This window comes from Mytilus californianus, unplaced genomic scaffold, assembly GCF_021869535.1.
Source record: "Mytilus californianus isolate M0D057914Y unplaced genomic scaffold, xbMytCali1.0.p SCAF_11, whole genome shotgun sequence".
NCBI classification, from domain to species: domain Eukaryota; kingdom Metazoa; phylum Mollusca; class Bivalvia; order Mytilida; family Mytilidae; genus Mytilus; species Mytilus californianus.
In genome coordinates, this window is record NW_026262593.1 from 24,339,219 (window position 1) to 24,356,505 (window position 17,287).

Below are 17,287 nucleotides of genomic sequence, written 5' to 3' on the forward strand. Positions count from 1 at the left end.
TGTGAAAATTGTTTATAAAGTTTTATCGTTGACTGCCATTATCATTATTAAAAGGAGGGGCGGAAGATACCAAAGGGACATTCAAACTGATAAGTCGAAAAGAAACTGACAACGCCATGGCTAAAAAGGAAAAAGACAAACAGACAAACAATAGTACACAAAACACAACATAGAAAACTAAAGAATGAGCAACACAAACCCCATCAAAAACGGGGGGGTGATCTCAGGTGTTCTGGAAGGGTAAGCAGATCCTGCTCCACATGTGGCACCTGTCGTGTTGCTCATGTTAGTACAAACCTGGTAATAAGTCTAATTTGGTAGGTCACATTTGGGAAAAGGGGACAGGATTGTAGTTACAACATAAGGAAAATATCCGCTATAAAAGGGAGGTTTGAGTATCCCCCTTTCCAAAAAATTAGTTTGTATGTTTCTCCGAAGTATAAAACAAGCACTGTAGGAACTCGACATATTGTATTATCATTGATTTACAGATTACAACATGAAATTAATTGCATAGAAATCAAACTTGATCACCAGTGTTTGATTCACATTTCTAATAAAGACATAGCTTGCTTAATTGTTTACCAGGTCTAGAATCAATCATATTGATAATCTTCCTATTGAAAATTTCTTCAACTGATTTGATTTTGAATTGAATTACCTGGTATTTCTGTTCTGGTAAACAACCTAAAGCAACTATTTGATAGCAGATATTTAAGGAGTGTAGTCTAATAAGGAAATAACTATTATTGTATTGCTACAATTTTTACAAAAAATATTGAAACTTTTACAAAGATACATAGCAAAATAAGTAAAATAGTGAAACCAGTCAAAAGTATATGTAAGATTGATGATTGATTGGTATTTAACACTATTAGCCATTGGTGGCGGTCAGTTTTTGTCCCTGGAACGAAAGTCGCAGAATGTGAGACATAAGGATTTTAATCCAGCGTCGGCAGTGTAACCTATTTGTATTAAGCTTTATATTTCAGAGGGAAGAAGACTTGGATGCTTCATACTTTGTATGCAGATACCTTATGTTACGAAGTTTCTGTCTGTCACATGTCCATTGTTCTTGACCTCATTTTCATGGTTCAGTGACTGCTGAATTTCATTTTTTTTTAAATGTGAATTTTTCACTCATGAGTAATAGGATAACTATATTTGGTATAGGGGTTCCTTGCAATGTCTATATGTCTGTCAGACAGGGGTTCACCTGACCTTAATTGACCTCATTTCATGGATAAGTAATCAAGGTCAAAGTTACATGAATAGGTCCGTTTCTCAGATACTGTAAGCAGTAGGTCAACTATATTTGGTATATTTAATGATTGTAAGGTGTACATACAGAGCTCCAGATAAGAATTCACAAATTGGGGTTTTTACCCACCATTTTTTTATGTAATTGGGTGATAAAGTTTTTAAATTGCATTATCAATTCCAATTCACCCCTCAAGCAAATATCAAACTGGGTTTTTCACCACCAAGCTCCTTAATGTATTGGGTTTTTTCATCAACACGATATTGAATGTTTAGGCATGTTATAATCACATTATATCAACCCCATGCAGATGTTTTTCCATCTTAAATGTGTTTCTTTCTTTGTATATATGCTAGCTGTTTTATTTGGTTTATTCACTGACGAGCAATTGTACGTTTAATTTGTGTCCGATTTTAAACGTTCTGCCAGTTTTGTATTTTCTCACAACTTATATAAACTGTGTCACTAGTTAGACAGTTACTAATTACCTTTCTAGATCCCATATGATCACCCTACAGTTTAGTTGGGGTAGGCGTGGCTAAGTGTTTAGATTTGTATGTAATATATGTGAAATTTAGGTGCTGTAAGAAAGTTTTGCCAGTCCTTTCACCTATTTGCCAGATCTACTTTTTAATTAAAATAATAAGTAGTTCCCAGATTTAAGATATACCCCAAAACCTTGACCAGGTTTATATATAGGTTTAATGACGGAGACCACATTCAACTTAAATTTACAAATAATTCTGCAACATCAAATAAATAAATGACAATGTTAAACTGCACTTGCCAATAAGACAACTATCATAAGCATACAGAACAATAAGACCAAAACAAAGAAAGTGTCAAGATGCATTGACGTAAAAAACGGATATGTGTATTCACTCATCAACTAAAATGAAAAAAAATAATATATAAACTAAAATTATACTTGAATGTTTTTGTTTAATTTAATTTACATAAATCTGGGTTAAGTTGTCCCAACTGATTAGAAGTTTTGGTTTCTGATGCTTTCCAAATACATATATCATGTCATAATTGATTTGGCCTTTCACTTTTTCCAACTGATTTCGTTCTTGACAAAACCCCGTGTTTATCGTTCTAGCAATGTTCTCTTAAAGGTACGCAAACGGGTCTTGTTATCATAATAACTTTCCCTAAAGTATCAAAAAGAAGCTGAAAACATGCTTCTATTCAATATTTTTATCGGATATTTACTTTCGTTTTAACTCATTGTATGTTATGATAAATCCAGAGCAATTCGAAAAAAGTATGACAACAAGACAAACGCTTATTGGATAAACGTAGAGAAGATCGAAATGTTTTCATAAACACGTGTACCTTTTGAGCAACGGAAAATTCCAACAGGGACCCATTTCGGCTACTTGATGCAGGGCTCTATTTTTAGAACGAAAGGTCATTTCCAATTATAAATATTATAAAAATAGATTTACGCGACGACTGTAATCAGATAAGGGTAAATAACGCAAACGATAGCGAATAAAAGCGTTAAGAACTCATGGTTTTGGCATATAATTGGGTTTTCCTTTGAATTAATTGGGTTTTTGAACCCTGCAATGGGCAATTGCATTGGGTTTTTAATTATTTGTATTGCGTGATCACGCAAATACGCAGCTTATCTGGAGCTCTGTTACATATCAGTCTGGCAGGTTCGTCTCACCTTGATCTCATTTTCACGGTTCATTTGTCAATGTTAAGTTTTTGTGTTTTGGTCTGTTTTTCTAATACTATAAGCTAATTTGTGTATTGAATGATTGTAAGGTGTACATGTCTGTCTGGCAAGTATCATCTGCCCTTGGCCCCATATTCATAGATCAGTGTTAAGTTTTAGTAGTAAGGTCCTTTTGTAAGATAATATTATCAGTAGGTCAACTGTATTTGGTAATGGAATGATTGTAAGGTGTAAAGGTCTGTCTGGCAGACTCATGTTATTGTTCGAGGAAGCGGGAGTGCTCACAGGGAACCACAACTGACAATCCTAGTAAATCAAAATTGGAGTCGAAAGCTCCTCACGGTTCATGGCAAAATTTGAACTCACAGGCTCAGTGTTGACAGACTTGTGGTACGGCAGTTGGATTACTTAGACCATTTGGGCACTGAGGCACCTAGTATATGTATGAACTTTAGGCAAACTTTTGAAGTTATGGCTATTCCCTTATATTGGCTTCGATAGAGCTGATATAATCAAAAAGGACCAAAAGTGTAGCTGAACTAGACAAGGAATTAGAACCATGTCTAAAAAATATACACTTTGATACTCATTCCCCCCAAAAAATTCTGGAAAATAAGCAATTCCCAAAAGTCAGCCTTAATTTTCAAATTGTATGCTAATTAGTTGGCAGATTACAAAGCAGCTAATGCAGATCTATAAAACTAAGTATGTTGTTTTAAATAGTAGTGAGCAGTAGGTGAGTGGTCAGAGGCTGTTGGTGAAATCAGCTGAGACATTGACAATTCCAGTTTTTGGACATCATTATGCTCACTTTAAAATCTTTATGACCCATTGCTTTCTTTGAAAGGTACATTTGAAAATAAAACATTACATATACAACATTGATATAAAATACATTCAACAAATGTGTATAAGTGCCAATACAATATGAACACAAGTCATCAATTATTGTTTGGGGATTTAAATGCATAGAAACAAGAATACATAGCTATATTTGTATACTGTAATTTCAGAAATTATTTATGTTTTTATTATTGCAAATAATGCTTCTGGGCGAGAATCGCAATAATATGAACTCGCATTCTGACATCTGATACAAAATTGTATCTGTATGCAGACTTTTCCTAAAATGACAATAATAAATTCTGCATTTTTGTCCTTTCTTCAAAAATCGCAAATGCAATAATTTCTGAATTTATAGTATATATATGTAAACCTCAGATCTGTGTACGGCCTCAAATATGTGTCCGTTTCTCAAATCTGTACCCCATCGTGACGTCAATCGCTAATCTATGTCCGCTAAAAAAGATACGGCCTCAAATCTGTGTCCTATTTTCACATTTGTTTTCAATCTATGTCTGTTAAAAAAATATACGGCCTCAAATCTGTGTTCTTTTCTTAAATCTTTTTCCAGTTTGTTTCGCCATGCGCAAATTTATGCCAGTCTAATAAGTACGGCCTGAAAGGATTTTTGTTTTATTAAGTCATTTCCCATAATTCAATGTTAAGTTGGGATGTGTTCTCCATGTGTGTGCTTAAAAATTTTACATGAGTGTGTAATTATTGTATGATTTACATTTTATTGTAAAACTACATTTTCAAAAATTTGCTTTTCTTGATCCCGTGTTTAATTGTTCTGTAGTAATTATCATTACTTCCCTTTACTCGTTACGTCTTGATAACAAATACGAAATATAAGTTAATAAACAACCTGAGACAAAATGACATCTGTATACAAGCAACTAAAGATACATGTACGGCCTTCATCAATGAATTAAACATATTCTGTATCGTAAGCTATAAACACATACACCTATTTACAAACGTTTTGTTCAATGTTTCAATGTATAGATACCACATAAAAATGTGTATGGTATAATTTATTGTGTTTAACAACAACATTTTGTGCCACTATCTTATTAAACAAATTTTTTGTTTTTAGGAAACTATTCAAGTTTTCGAATCTATGTATTTTTTTAAAATCCATTGTGTACCTTGACATCAACATTCAACAACCACAAAGGACATAGATTTGTGTACCCTGTTGTTGTAGTTGTAATAAAATTCTGACAATTTTGAAGGCCAGTCAGTCTTTTTCCACTGACATCTCTTTTCTAAAATATTCTGTCAGTGTTCTATTGAAGCGTTCTATGTGTCCTTGACTCTGTGGGTGATAGGGACGTCGATGTAACTGTCTTACGTCTCTAAATTTCGATAAAAGACATAAATTTGAGACAAAAATGGCCATAAATTTGAGTTAATAAAGGACATAGATTGGAGACAATACAGGACATAGATTTGAGACAATAAAAGACATAGATTTGAGACAATAAAGGACATAGATTTGCGGAAAGGACATAGATTTGAGGCTGGACATAGATTTGAGGCTTACATATATATATATATATATATATCAGTGTCAGATGAATTAATTATTTTGATGCTTTTACTCTGCTTACCATAGGTGTTGATGACAGTTGAGTGATTTTCTATTTTTAGATGTATGGGTTGACATGGTTGATTGACCTGCCATCATTACTAGATGATATTGATATTTTTATCCTGCTTACCTCAGCTATTTGTCATGACTTAGATCATCCAGGGTATAATAATGCATATCAGGTTTGTATATACTGAGATACACTTTCCAAATTTTGTTGTATTTTCATGATTTGTATGCTTATTTACAATTATAAATGTACTGTGTGCCATTTTCTGTGTCAAAGAATGTTCAATACGAATTTGAAAATCAATGCAGATCAACTATTTTTAAAAGAGTTATGCCACTTGGAAAAATTATTTAGAAAATTGCATTGTAAGTACTCTTGCGCTTACATTTCTTGTAGGATTGTCATTCAATTTATATCATATATTTATATCAACAATGTCTTAGGTGAGTTTCAAAATCAGTGCTGATCTAATATTCCTATAGGTGTTATTTTTCTTTGAAGTGTAATTTATATTGAACATTGCTTTGTAAGCAATCTCATATCTATGTTTCTTGTCAAATTTTGATGAAGTTTATATTAAAGGCTTATATCAGTAAGGTCTTGGAAGAGAGCGTACCAACTATTTTACAGGAGTTATTCCTGTGGAAATGGGTTATTGCCCTTGGACAGATAAATTATGTGCCAGGTGGGGGGAACATTGAAAGGCTGTTCTTTTATCTCTCTTAAAATTAATGTCTTTTCTTAATTCCAAAACATTCACAGTTTTAATAATTTAGAATTTTGCATCTAGCTGATACACTTTAAGCATGTTCAGCAATTTAGTTAATGTTTTATTGAAAAGTATTAAAATCAAAAAGATCAGTATTTATATCTATAAAAAAAATTCCTTCCCTCAGGCTTATGATCTAACCAGACCATCACTTCAACTATCCTTGGTTTTCTTAAGTTACACTCCTAATAAGATAAAAAATAATTACAGCAATTAGAAAATATCCCTTTAAAAACTTCAGATTATTTTTAAACCAGGAAGTTTTATAATATTGTACATATGGCAAATCCTCCGGAAGATGTAAAACCTGTGCATTGGAAGTAATTAGTGTTGATCATGTAAAATAATGATAAGCGCTTGTTCCTTATGGGCTATTATGCAACCATACACTGAGGAATATGACCAATTAGTATGCTAATTATCTAATGACTGCAATGTAGTTTTAAATTTTTGACTAACCTTGACGAATTCGTGGAGATGAGGCTAAGGGTAATTACTACTGATCATGTAAAATAATGATAGGCGCTTGTTCCTTGTGGACTTTTAGGAAGCCATTCACTGAGGATTATGATCAATTAATATACTAATTATCTAATGACTGCAAATACTTTTTTATTTTTTTACTCACATTGGTGAAGTCGTGAAGGTGAGACTTAAGGGTGCTGTTGGCTGGTCAACTATTTGTTAGTTTGTGATAAGGTCAGTTTAAGGGGAACCATTAATGGTAAGTCGAGGATATTTGGTATGATGTGCATAAGCATTGGCACATGTCATTTCCACAGATATTATTTGGCCTTGCAACTTTAGTCATGGTTCATTGACTTTGAATTTTTATACAACTGAAGACACATTGGTTTTTGCACTATAACTTTAGTTTAAGTGAATGGATCTCTATGAAATTTTACCATAAGGTTAAATACCACAAAAGGAAGGTTGGGATTGATTTTGGGGGTTATGGTACCAACAGTTAAGGAATTAGGGGCCAAAAATAAGCATTTTCTAGTTTCCAGACAATAACTTGTGTGACGATGTATGGATCTCTTTGAAATTATACCACAAGTTTCCATACCACAAAGGGATGGTTAGGATTTGCTTTGGGGGGTTATGGCTCAAACTGTTAATAAGGAATTAGGGGCAAAAAAGGGGGAAAAACAAGGTTGTCCTGGTTAATGGACAAATACTTTAGTACAAAACATAATTTAAAGCAGTGTAAGGGAGATAAATCAAATACATCATTTGAATTACCTCCCTTACACTGCTTTTAAATTATGTATAAAGAAATGGTTAATTAAGACAATTTAAAAACAGTGTAAGGGAGGTAATCCACATACAACGTTTTGATTACTTCCCTTACACTGCTTTTAAATTATGTTTAAAGAAATGCATATTTATAAAGGAAGACCAGTAAAAATATCTGCAAATGTTGCATCTTTTTTTTACAAAAAATTCCATATGAAAGATTTAACACCATATTTTAAATTCTATTATAAAATAGATTAAGTTAGCACTATGGTAAATTTAAATGGGTAATTATGGTTGCAAATTCCATTGGAAATTTGAATTGAGATTATGACCATATCTTGAGGGAAACAATTTTTTGGGGGAAAAAGGGGGGCGGGGGTGTAAAAAGAAATTGTGGAGGGTCAATTTTTTCTCATTTCAGATTTCAGAAATTAAAAAGAATTATTCTTCAAATATTTTTTTTTTTTTCAAATTTCAAATATTGAAAAATTTCAAGAAGTAATCTTTAATTGCACAGTATGGCGCATTAGATTTGTAAAATCTTTGACCACATTTATTTATTTGTTATGCCGAATCTGACCGTGTATTTAGATTTTTAATTTTGGGTTCAAAATTAAACTTTGTTAGATTTCAACAAAAATTGAATATATGGGGTTCTTTGATATGCTGAATTTAACCATGTATTTTGATTTTAGGGCCCCGCTATCAAATTTGTCCACATTGAGGTCAAAAAGGTCTAAAATTAAACTTTGTTTGATTTCATCAAAAATTGAATTCTTTGGATTCTTTGATATGCTGAATTTAACCATGTATTTAGATTTTGGATATTAGACCATAATAGGTTAATTAAAAAATTTTAAGTTCTTAGACCACATTCATTCTGTGTCAGAAACCTATGCTGTGTCAAATATTTAATCACAATCCAAATTCAGAGCTGTATCAAGCTTGAATGTTGTGTCAATACTTGACCCAACTGTTCAGGGTTCGACCTCTGCGGTCGTATCAAGCTGCGCCCATCGGAGCATTTTATTTGCATTGTTTACATGTTAAAGTGTTGTAATTTCAATTTTGACATTTGTATTATACTATCAAAATTGCATACAGGTGAGACATATTTCTGTGTCAAATTGTTATTTATACTTTAATCCATTGAGAAAGTATGAAATTAAAAATTGTGTTTGTAAATTTTGTTTTCCAATAACACCAAGAGATTGACAGAGTGAATGTCTTTGAAGAGGATTTTTTACCTCATACTGGGAGAATTACATGGAATTTTAGTTCATTTTTATACGCCCATTTACGGGACGTATTATGGTATACCGTTGTCGGTCTGTCCGTCCGTCGTCAACATGTCGTACATTAGCTCAAAAGCGCTTTAACCATTTTGCATAAAACTTTGGTGAATTGTTTATATCTATTGACGTGAGCTCCCTTTCGTTTTTTATAAATTTTAGATTTTACGTTTCTGAGTTATGGGGTTTTATTCATTAAAAAAAGGGGGATTTTCCAGTTTTTGGACAATAACACAAGAATGCTTTCACCAACTTGCAAGAAATTGTGGTGAATTGTTTATATCTATTGACATTAGCTCCCTTTCGATTTTTGTATATTTTAGATTTTACGTTTCTGAGTTACAGGGTTTTATTCATAAAAAAAAGGGTGATTTTCCAGTTTTCAGACAAAAAATCAAAAATGCTTTCAGCAGTTCGTATGAAACTTTGGTGAATTGTTTATATCTATTGATGTAAGCTCCGTTTAGAATTTTATAAATTTTACATTTCTGAGTTATGGGGTTGTATTCATTAAAAAAGTGGGGATTTTCCAGTTTTCAGACAATAACTCAAAAATGCTGTCAGCAATTCTCATGAAACTTTGGTGAATTGTTTATATCTATTGATGTAAGCTCCCTTTACATTTCATAAATTTCTAATATGACATTGAGAATTAATTGAACTTTAATTGTTTATAGTCTGACAACAGATTTACTAAGTATTGCGCAACAGCACAGTGTATTGCACAACAGCAAGAAATCTTTAATTGAATATAAATTCAATTCATATAACCAATTTCAAGTTCTTCAATATGGTGGGGGGGGGGGGGGGGGGGGGGGGAGAGGTTAATACGCAACAGCATAGTGTATTGCACAAAAGCAAAAAAAAAAAGGGGGCTAAATTTTTTATTTTTTTTGTGGGGGAAGGGGGGGGTCAATTTGCAACAGCAAAGTGTATTGCACAAAAGCAAAAATTGAATGTAAATTCAAATCATATAACCAATTCTAAGTTCTTTGACTACAGTTATTCTGTGTCAGAAACCTTTTATGTGTCAAATATTTAATTACAATCCAAATTCAGACCTGTATCAAGCGCGAATATTGCGTCCATTTTTGCCCCAACTTTTCAGGGTTGGACCTCTGCGGTCATATCCAGCTGCGGTCGTATCCAGCTGCTCTCGGCGAAGCTTTTTATCTGGACTTATTTGAATTTGCACATCCTCTAATGAATTAATACATGTATCTACAGATCAAGGAATCCAGTAGTATTTGAATTATCTTTTGATGAACTAAGATAAGTAAAAGTTTCATTCATTTATAAATTGGGATAAGATTTGACTGACTGTTTTTGATTGTTTATGATTTTTAGATATTTTCTAATAGAAATTGATATCAAATATATAGAGTAAAGTTGAATAAATACAATTGAATATTCATATTTTACCTAGATTTAAGACAAAATATGATATCTGGTTGATATTGCAGCTGGTCTTGTCACACAAACTGTGGGAGTTATCTGTTTATATCTCAAATATGAGTTGACATTTGTGAGTTAATTGCAATGCAAATTGTGGTGTAAACCGTGTTTCAAAGTGACAAGTTTTTTTCAGGAAAAGGTTTTAAAAAAGGATCAGGCGCCAATTAAGGCATATTTGAGACATAGCAACCACGTTATACTGTAGAAAAAGACAGTATGGAATTATTACTCAAGTCAACATCAAAGAAATACATTTATAGAAATTTATTTTTGAAATGATTGTGACAAAGATTTTTTTTTCTGGAGAAAATACAATTTGATGTCTCTACGACAGAAATCAATAAGTTGTTTATAAAATTCTGTACGGACCTGTCAGTATAATGACAACATCAAAGTGATGTGAACGTTAACTCATCTTTTTATAGGATTTGTCACCAATTGTTAGTGCCATTTAAATGTAGCGAGGTATTGTAATTGATAAATGGCAGGATCATGTACGATAAATTTACAGATGATTCTATTTTTCTGCTAATTGTAACGTGCCAGTGACTGCATTTCTTATACAAAGAATTGAACTTAGTCTATTTGCTTCTGCTTTTATTCCAGTAGTGATTTCAATCCAAAGATTTATATTGTTGAGGTTTCTGAAATGTTGAGTATTTATTGTTTTAAACAAAAAAGATTTAATTGATCTGAACACTTTTATCTTCATGACCTTTCAGTGGGAATATTTTTATTGCACCAAGCAATGAGATGTTTAAATTCTATATACAAACTTAAGATGGTCTGTCCTTTCCACAAACTGAAGTTATAATTCTAATCTTTTAATGTGGGAATTCTTAAAACCAGAAAAAGATAATGGCACACTTAGGGCAACTTATTTTCTACTAAGTAAATTGCAATAAAACATTAACAGGATAACAGGAATTCCCATAAAACATTGGACAATATAACAGACCATGCTAACTAAATGCAGGTAGTCATCAAGATCTATAAATCTACTAATCATTCGAATCTGAGTTTTACATTGACCTACAATTTCAAGGTATGGTAGTGTAAATGTAGTACAACTCATTGCTTTAACAGATAAAGTTTACACTACTGTTTGCATGAAGTTCACTTTTTCCATTCATCTACAATGGTAACCAAACCATTACCTGTTTTGTTTATATCATTTGTTTTATAGAAATGTTGTTTCAAATGAGCATAATAATAATAATAGTACCCGGTAGTAATAATAATATTAATGACTTTATTTAAAGAGGGTGACTCAATTAGTATTCACTAATCTACCTTGAGGCCCTCACCAAAAAACATACAGAACAAGTATTACAAATATTACAATTTTTGAACATATAATTCAACTTTCACGCTAAATGATTGTCTGTAGATCAAGAAAAACAAAATAATACATTATACACAAACATTAAAAAGACATGATAAAGTTAGAGGGTTTTTACAGCTCATTCATAGTTAAAAAATATCTACACATTTTCTTTTAAAAGTATCAAGATTTTCACATAGTTTCACATAGCATCTGCCTTCAGGGTTTTTATTTCCCCGCCGTAGCGAAGGGGGCATTATGTTTTACCCTTGTACGTCCATACGTCCCAAAATTGGTTTCCGTTCTCTAACTTAAGTTTGCCTCAACCAAATGTTATGAAACTTATACACAATGCTTATTACCACAAAACACAGTTCTTGAGTTATGTCCCTTTATAACATTATATGCAAGCGGGGGCATCATCTGTGTCCCATGGACACATTCCCATTTACTGCATTTTAATACTTGAAGCTTTAAAAACAATGGAGTATATGATATAACAATACAAAAATTAATCAATGTCTCTTCAGGCCAAGTAGCATTTTATGAAACTTTGGATCATATCTCCCAAAATCTATATGGAAATTTGATTTATTTATATAAAAACAAGGAGATGTGGTATGATTCTCAGAGAGACCATGAACCACCAGAAACCAAATGGCATGGATATAAGCAACTATAAGTCACCTTTAACAATGAGCAAAACCCGTACTGTTTAGTAAGTAATAAAAGGCCCTGACATGACAAACTGTAAAACAATTCGAACAAGAAAACCAAAACAGCCTGATGTATGATAAAAAAGTTATGAAAAAAATGTCTATTTAATGAAAAGATGACTGCACAGTCTGTAAGCTACCATGTGGCATTCAGTGCCATGGATTGTTTGTTTAATACATAAATTTTCACTTGTACTCAGTTGAAAATGAAATCGCTTGTTACGCTATAATGTAGAACTTCTACTTTTCTTTTCAGATCAATGCCAAGACAGAGTTAGCTTTACGATATAATGACATTTCACCGTTAGAAAATCATCACTGCTCAGTGGCGTTTGAAGTTTTAGAAAAAAGACATTGTAATGTTATGAGAAATTTTTCTAAGGATCAATATAAAAGGGTACGCGAGGGAATGATAAGGTAAATGAATTGGAAAAGAATAAAAAGAAAAGTGATGGAATAGATTAATATCACTTCTTCAGAATAATTGAAAAGGTCAAGCATTTAATTCTTCAAAATGTATCTATTGATCATTGTGATGTAGAATGAGAGTGAAGAATAGATCTATTTTTAATGATACTACAAAATCTAAAAGAAGATTTAGGGAATATATCAATGAGACAAGTATCCAACCACATAAAACACAAACAGACATCTAGAGGTCAAGATATGATTCAGTGTCTGTACATTATGTTAAGCAACTAATCGCCTGTAGTTTCTAAAAAAGTGAATAAATGATTGAAAGTACTTAAAAAATGAATTTAGAACACTTAAATCTACATGTAGTCATATGTTTAATGTATTTAGCTTCAAGAAATAATATCAAAATGTCGATTATCCATTTCCACTTTTATTAATTTGATTAGCAAAATCTTGTGTGAGCTTCAGGTACTCTAAAAGACAATGCATATCATTTATTCTGATGTTAGAAAATGATTATAGAATAGGCTAGAATATTTCAGAGTATTGTTCGATATATTTATTCAGAATTTTTTGATACTCAATTGCTCCAGAGTGTTTCTTATGAAAAAGAGCAAGAATTGGTCGAATATAGAAAGATGGATAGTGCAGTGTTTTGATCTTCAACAACATAAAAAAATACAAACTGTACATAAGGCAAAGAATAAATTGAAGACCTTTTTATGCCCCTGCCGTAGCGGTGGGGGCATTAAGTTTTACCCTTGTCCGTCTGTACATACGTACGTCCCAAAATTGGTTTCCATTCTCTAACTTGAGTTTGCCTCAACCAAATGTTATCAAACTTATACACAATGCTTATTACCACAAAACACAGATCAAGTTTGAATTTTGGTGGCGTCACTTCAATCGTTCTAGAGTTATGCCCCTTTATAAATGGAAAAATTGCTTAAATTTTTTTCGTTTTCGTTCTCTAACTTTAGTTTGTCTCAACCAAATGTTATAAAACTTATACACAACTTTTCTAGAGTTATGCATGTTAACAAAAAGAAAAATTGCTGAATTTTTAGTTTCTGTTCTCTACTTAAGTTAGCCTCAACCAAATGTTATGAGACTTACACACAATGCTTATTACCACAAAACTCAGATCAAGTTCAAATTTGGGTAGCGTCACTTTTACCGTTCTTCAGTTATGTCCCTATATAACTATATGATATGCAAGCGGGGGCATCATCTGTGTCCACATTTATTTAAATGTTAGGTGATAGATAAATGTATGTTACCTACATATTTTCTAGTGGAGGCTTGGTGGCAGAGTGGTCTTAGTAGTCTATCTTCTGTATCACTAGCCTGTCAACACTGAGGTTGTCAGTTGGAACCCCTGTGTGGGAGGTGCCTTCCACTTCAATGTTAATTGGCTAGGATTGTCAGTTTTCCTTCCAAGGTTCCCTATGGGCATTCTGGCTTCCTCCACTAATGAAAATTGAACTCCACAATATAGCCAAATGAATAGTGCTGAAAATGGTATTAAACACCAATAATCAATCAATCATAGTTTGTAGGTGTATTTTACAGATTAATGTATGTAAATACACATCTTGTAGATGTATTTTACAGATTAATGTATGTAAATACACATCTTGTAGATGTATTTTATATATAAATGTATGTAAATATACATCTTGTAGATGTATTTTATAGATGAATGTATGTAAATACACATCTTGTAGATGTATTTTATAGGTAAATGTACTTCAACTTATTTTGTAGGTGTATTTTAGCAACAGATATGGCTAAACATAATGAAATACTCAGTAACTTTAAATCATGTACTCCGTCATTTGACTTTAACAACAAGGATCATAAAGCTTTGGTAAGTAATATATTATGAATATTAACTGCAGGATTAATTTACAGATGGTTATGGCTTAGATATAGCACTTTGAATTGACAAAAACAAAATGTTTTAACATTTGAATCCAATCTTCTAAAATAACTTAAGGGCTGTTCCAGAATTGACTATATGAGGGGTCAGAAATCAATTCTATTTAAAAAAAAATTGCAATGTTTGTAAAAAAAAAATTTTTTCATGAGAAAATACAATTTTTATGCATTGTGAAGTGAAATGAAAAGTGCCTCCGTACATTTATGTTTTGAACAGCTCTAAATATTACAAAAGTTCCGCAGTAAAGAAAAAATAATAATCTCTGGTATCTTCTTAGTTTAGGAACTTTTCACAACAGTAAAGTTATTGATTGGTACTGTCTGGTTTTCACTGGAAATACAATATTTTCTTTAATTTAAAATGTTATAACCTCAGTATTCGTATATCAAAGCTGCAAAGTGTTGTCATGGAAAAACTGATTACAAATTTGTTTTGAAAATGTGAATTGATATTTTAGATGACGATGATATTAATGAAAGTATCTGATATATCAAATGAAGCACGACCCATGGATGTAGCAATGCCTTGGTTAGATTGTTTATTAATGGAATTTTTTAACCAGGTATTTCACACAAACCCTTGTTGTGAGTGCTTTAGAAGAAAAAATGTTGTTATTTTACCAATTTTTGCACTATTTTGTTTTAATTTACCACACAGTTTTAAATTATTTTATTTTTTTTTTATTTTTTAAATTTTAAAGTGTTATGTTTTTTTTTGTTTTATTATTATTGTTATTTTATTTAGAATATAAGTACTAGGCAAAAATATATTTAGACATAATCTCTTTATAAGGATAATGAAAAAAATCAACTAAAAATACAGTTGATTTTATAAAAATTGAAGTATCCATCTTACAAATATCAGTTTTATAAAAAAAAAAAAATACTTCAAAGATAAATATTGTTATTTAATACTTCAAGATTACTAAAGAATGACCTTAATATTTTCTGTAAAGTTCAGAAAAAATAATTAAAAACCATTTTTTTAAAGAATCTAACCACAACCTCACCTTGACTTTTCCTTATTATGTTATTAAGTGATGCTAACTTTGAGACAGGTTAGTTGTAGAGTATTTGTATTTGGATTCTGAAGTAAATTTTTCGGTGTGCAAAAATTTATTTTGTTGCTAATATTCCTTTTTGTTTTAAGCTAATATTTTTTGTATATATTTTACATGTTTTTGTATCTGTAATTTAGAAGAAACATTATTAATGAGTTCCTGGCACCTTTTCAACATCATGATTTTTTTATTGGGAAATTTTTCATCAAATAAAAGAGAGTGTTTTCCACGAAATGGTTGAACTGGATTTTGAGGAATAGTTTTAAACACTATTTGTTTTATTCTGGTCGGTCAGTTGGTATGGAACTTAAATATCTTCAGGAGAAAATTAAAGAATTATTGTGTGTGAAATAATCCATTGCTATATTCTATTTAACACACGTTAAATATCAGATTATCATCCTTTTACATTTTTATACAGAAAAAGTGCTAAGTGTGAAAAGGGTATATCTAACCACAATTTCTAAAATCTAGTGTTTTTTATGACCCTTGTACAAATGTCAGTTAACATTTTTGGTTTTGGTGTTACAAATATATTGGCCTAGAGCATCAATGAAGAGACAAATATTGTTGAATTGCACATCTTTTGCTGTTAAAATGTGTACTGTTGTAATTGCAGTGTAGATTTTGGAAATTTTGATAAAAGTATAATGGGGAAAATATCATTTCAGAATCTCTGGCATATAAACGCCCACAGTGTTTTAATTTACAATGTAGTAGATGTAGCCCTTCATTTTACCTTTTTTTTAATCCTTCCATTTCTTAATTTAGCTTTGTTTTTAGTTCTGTTTTTAGGCTTTTTATGTTATGTGTGTGTTGTTTCTTCAGTTATTAATGGTCCTACTAAAAATAGCAGATATTTCTAATGAATGTCGACCTCTGGATGTAGCTGAGCCATGGCTTGAATGTCTTTTGCAGGAATTCTTCAACCAGGTAAATCACTTGTGTCATTCTTAATTATATTTTCTTATAAATATGGATATTATCACTTAAGGGCTATTTGAGCTATTACTATCACTTGGCAACCTTGGTGGTTGTTTAAACATTTTCAAACCACTTAGCCATTTTGGACAAAACTTGCCTTTCTGCCAAACAAAAACATGGTCCCCATAGCTAAAAATAAGACATTGGGGTACAATGCAAGTAATTGTCTATTGTCTGGGAAATCTTATGAGGCAAAAGTGTCAAGGTCTGTCTTCGATCTGCCATTCATCTAGACCACACCTTACAGGAGTTTTAAATACCTCACAAATGATCATTCTGACAATTTTTAGCATTTTTGCCCATTATCTTGGAAACTAAAGTAGATATACAGAAGCTTTGAAAATCCCAAATGACCAGCATTACAAGCTCTACAAATAAGTCAAATGACTAAAATTGTCAAACAACTTCATTAAGGTTTACTGCCCCTAAATCTGTTTGCTGATTTTTGTGTTTTCCACCCATTATCTTGAAAATTATAATAGATAGACAGAAACAGTACACATCAAAAATTAGCCAGGGCAAAATTTTCACATGAACTGAATTGAGTTAAGTCATCCATCGATTCCTTATACCAATTATTTATATTTAAAGAAGATTTTTGAACTATTTTAGTGCTTATATCTTGAAAACTAAAATCAATAGATAGAATTATGAAACAGCTAAAATGGTCAGTATTACGAATAAT

The 17,287-nt window shown here is 31.6% G+C and overlaps 1 protein-coding gene across 2 annotated transcripts in view; it reads left to right on the forward strand.

Annotated features, from left to right (window-relative positions):
* Window positions 1-17,287, forward strand: part of LOC127719761 (high affinity cGMP-specific 3',5'-cyclic phosphodiesterase 9A-like) — a 90,489-nt gene that overhangs the window by 62,288 nt on the left and 10,914 nt on the right. For both annotated transcript variants that reach the window (XM_052226015.1, XM_052226016.1), the window contains exons 8-11: window positions 5,451-5,573; window positions 12,456-12,616; window positions 14,384-14,486; window positions 16,447-16,551. In XM_052226015.1, coding sequence (XP_052081975.1) covers window positions 5,451-5,573; window positions 12,456-12,616; window positions 14,384-14,486; window positions 16,447-16,551 — 492 coding nt within the window. The remainder of the gene's footprint in view (window positions 1-5,450; window positions 5,574-12,455; window positions 12,617-14,383; window positions 14,487-16,446; window positions 16,552-17,287) is intronic.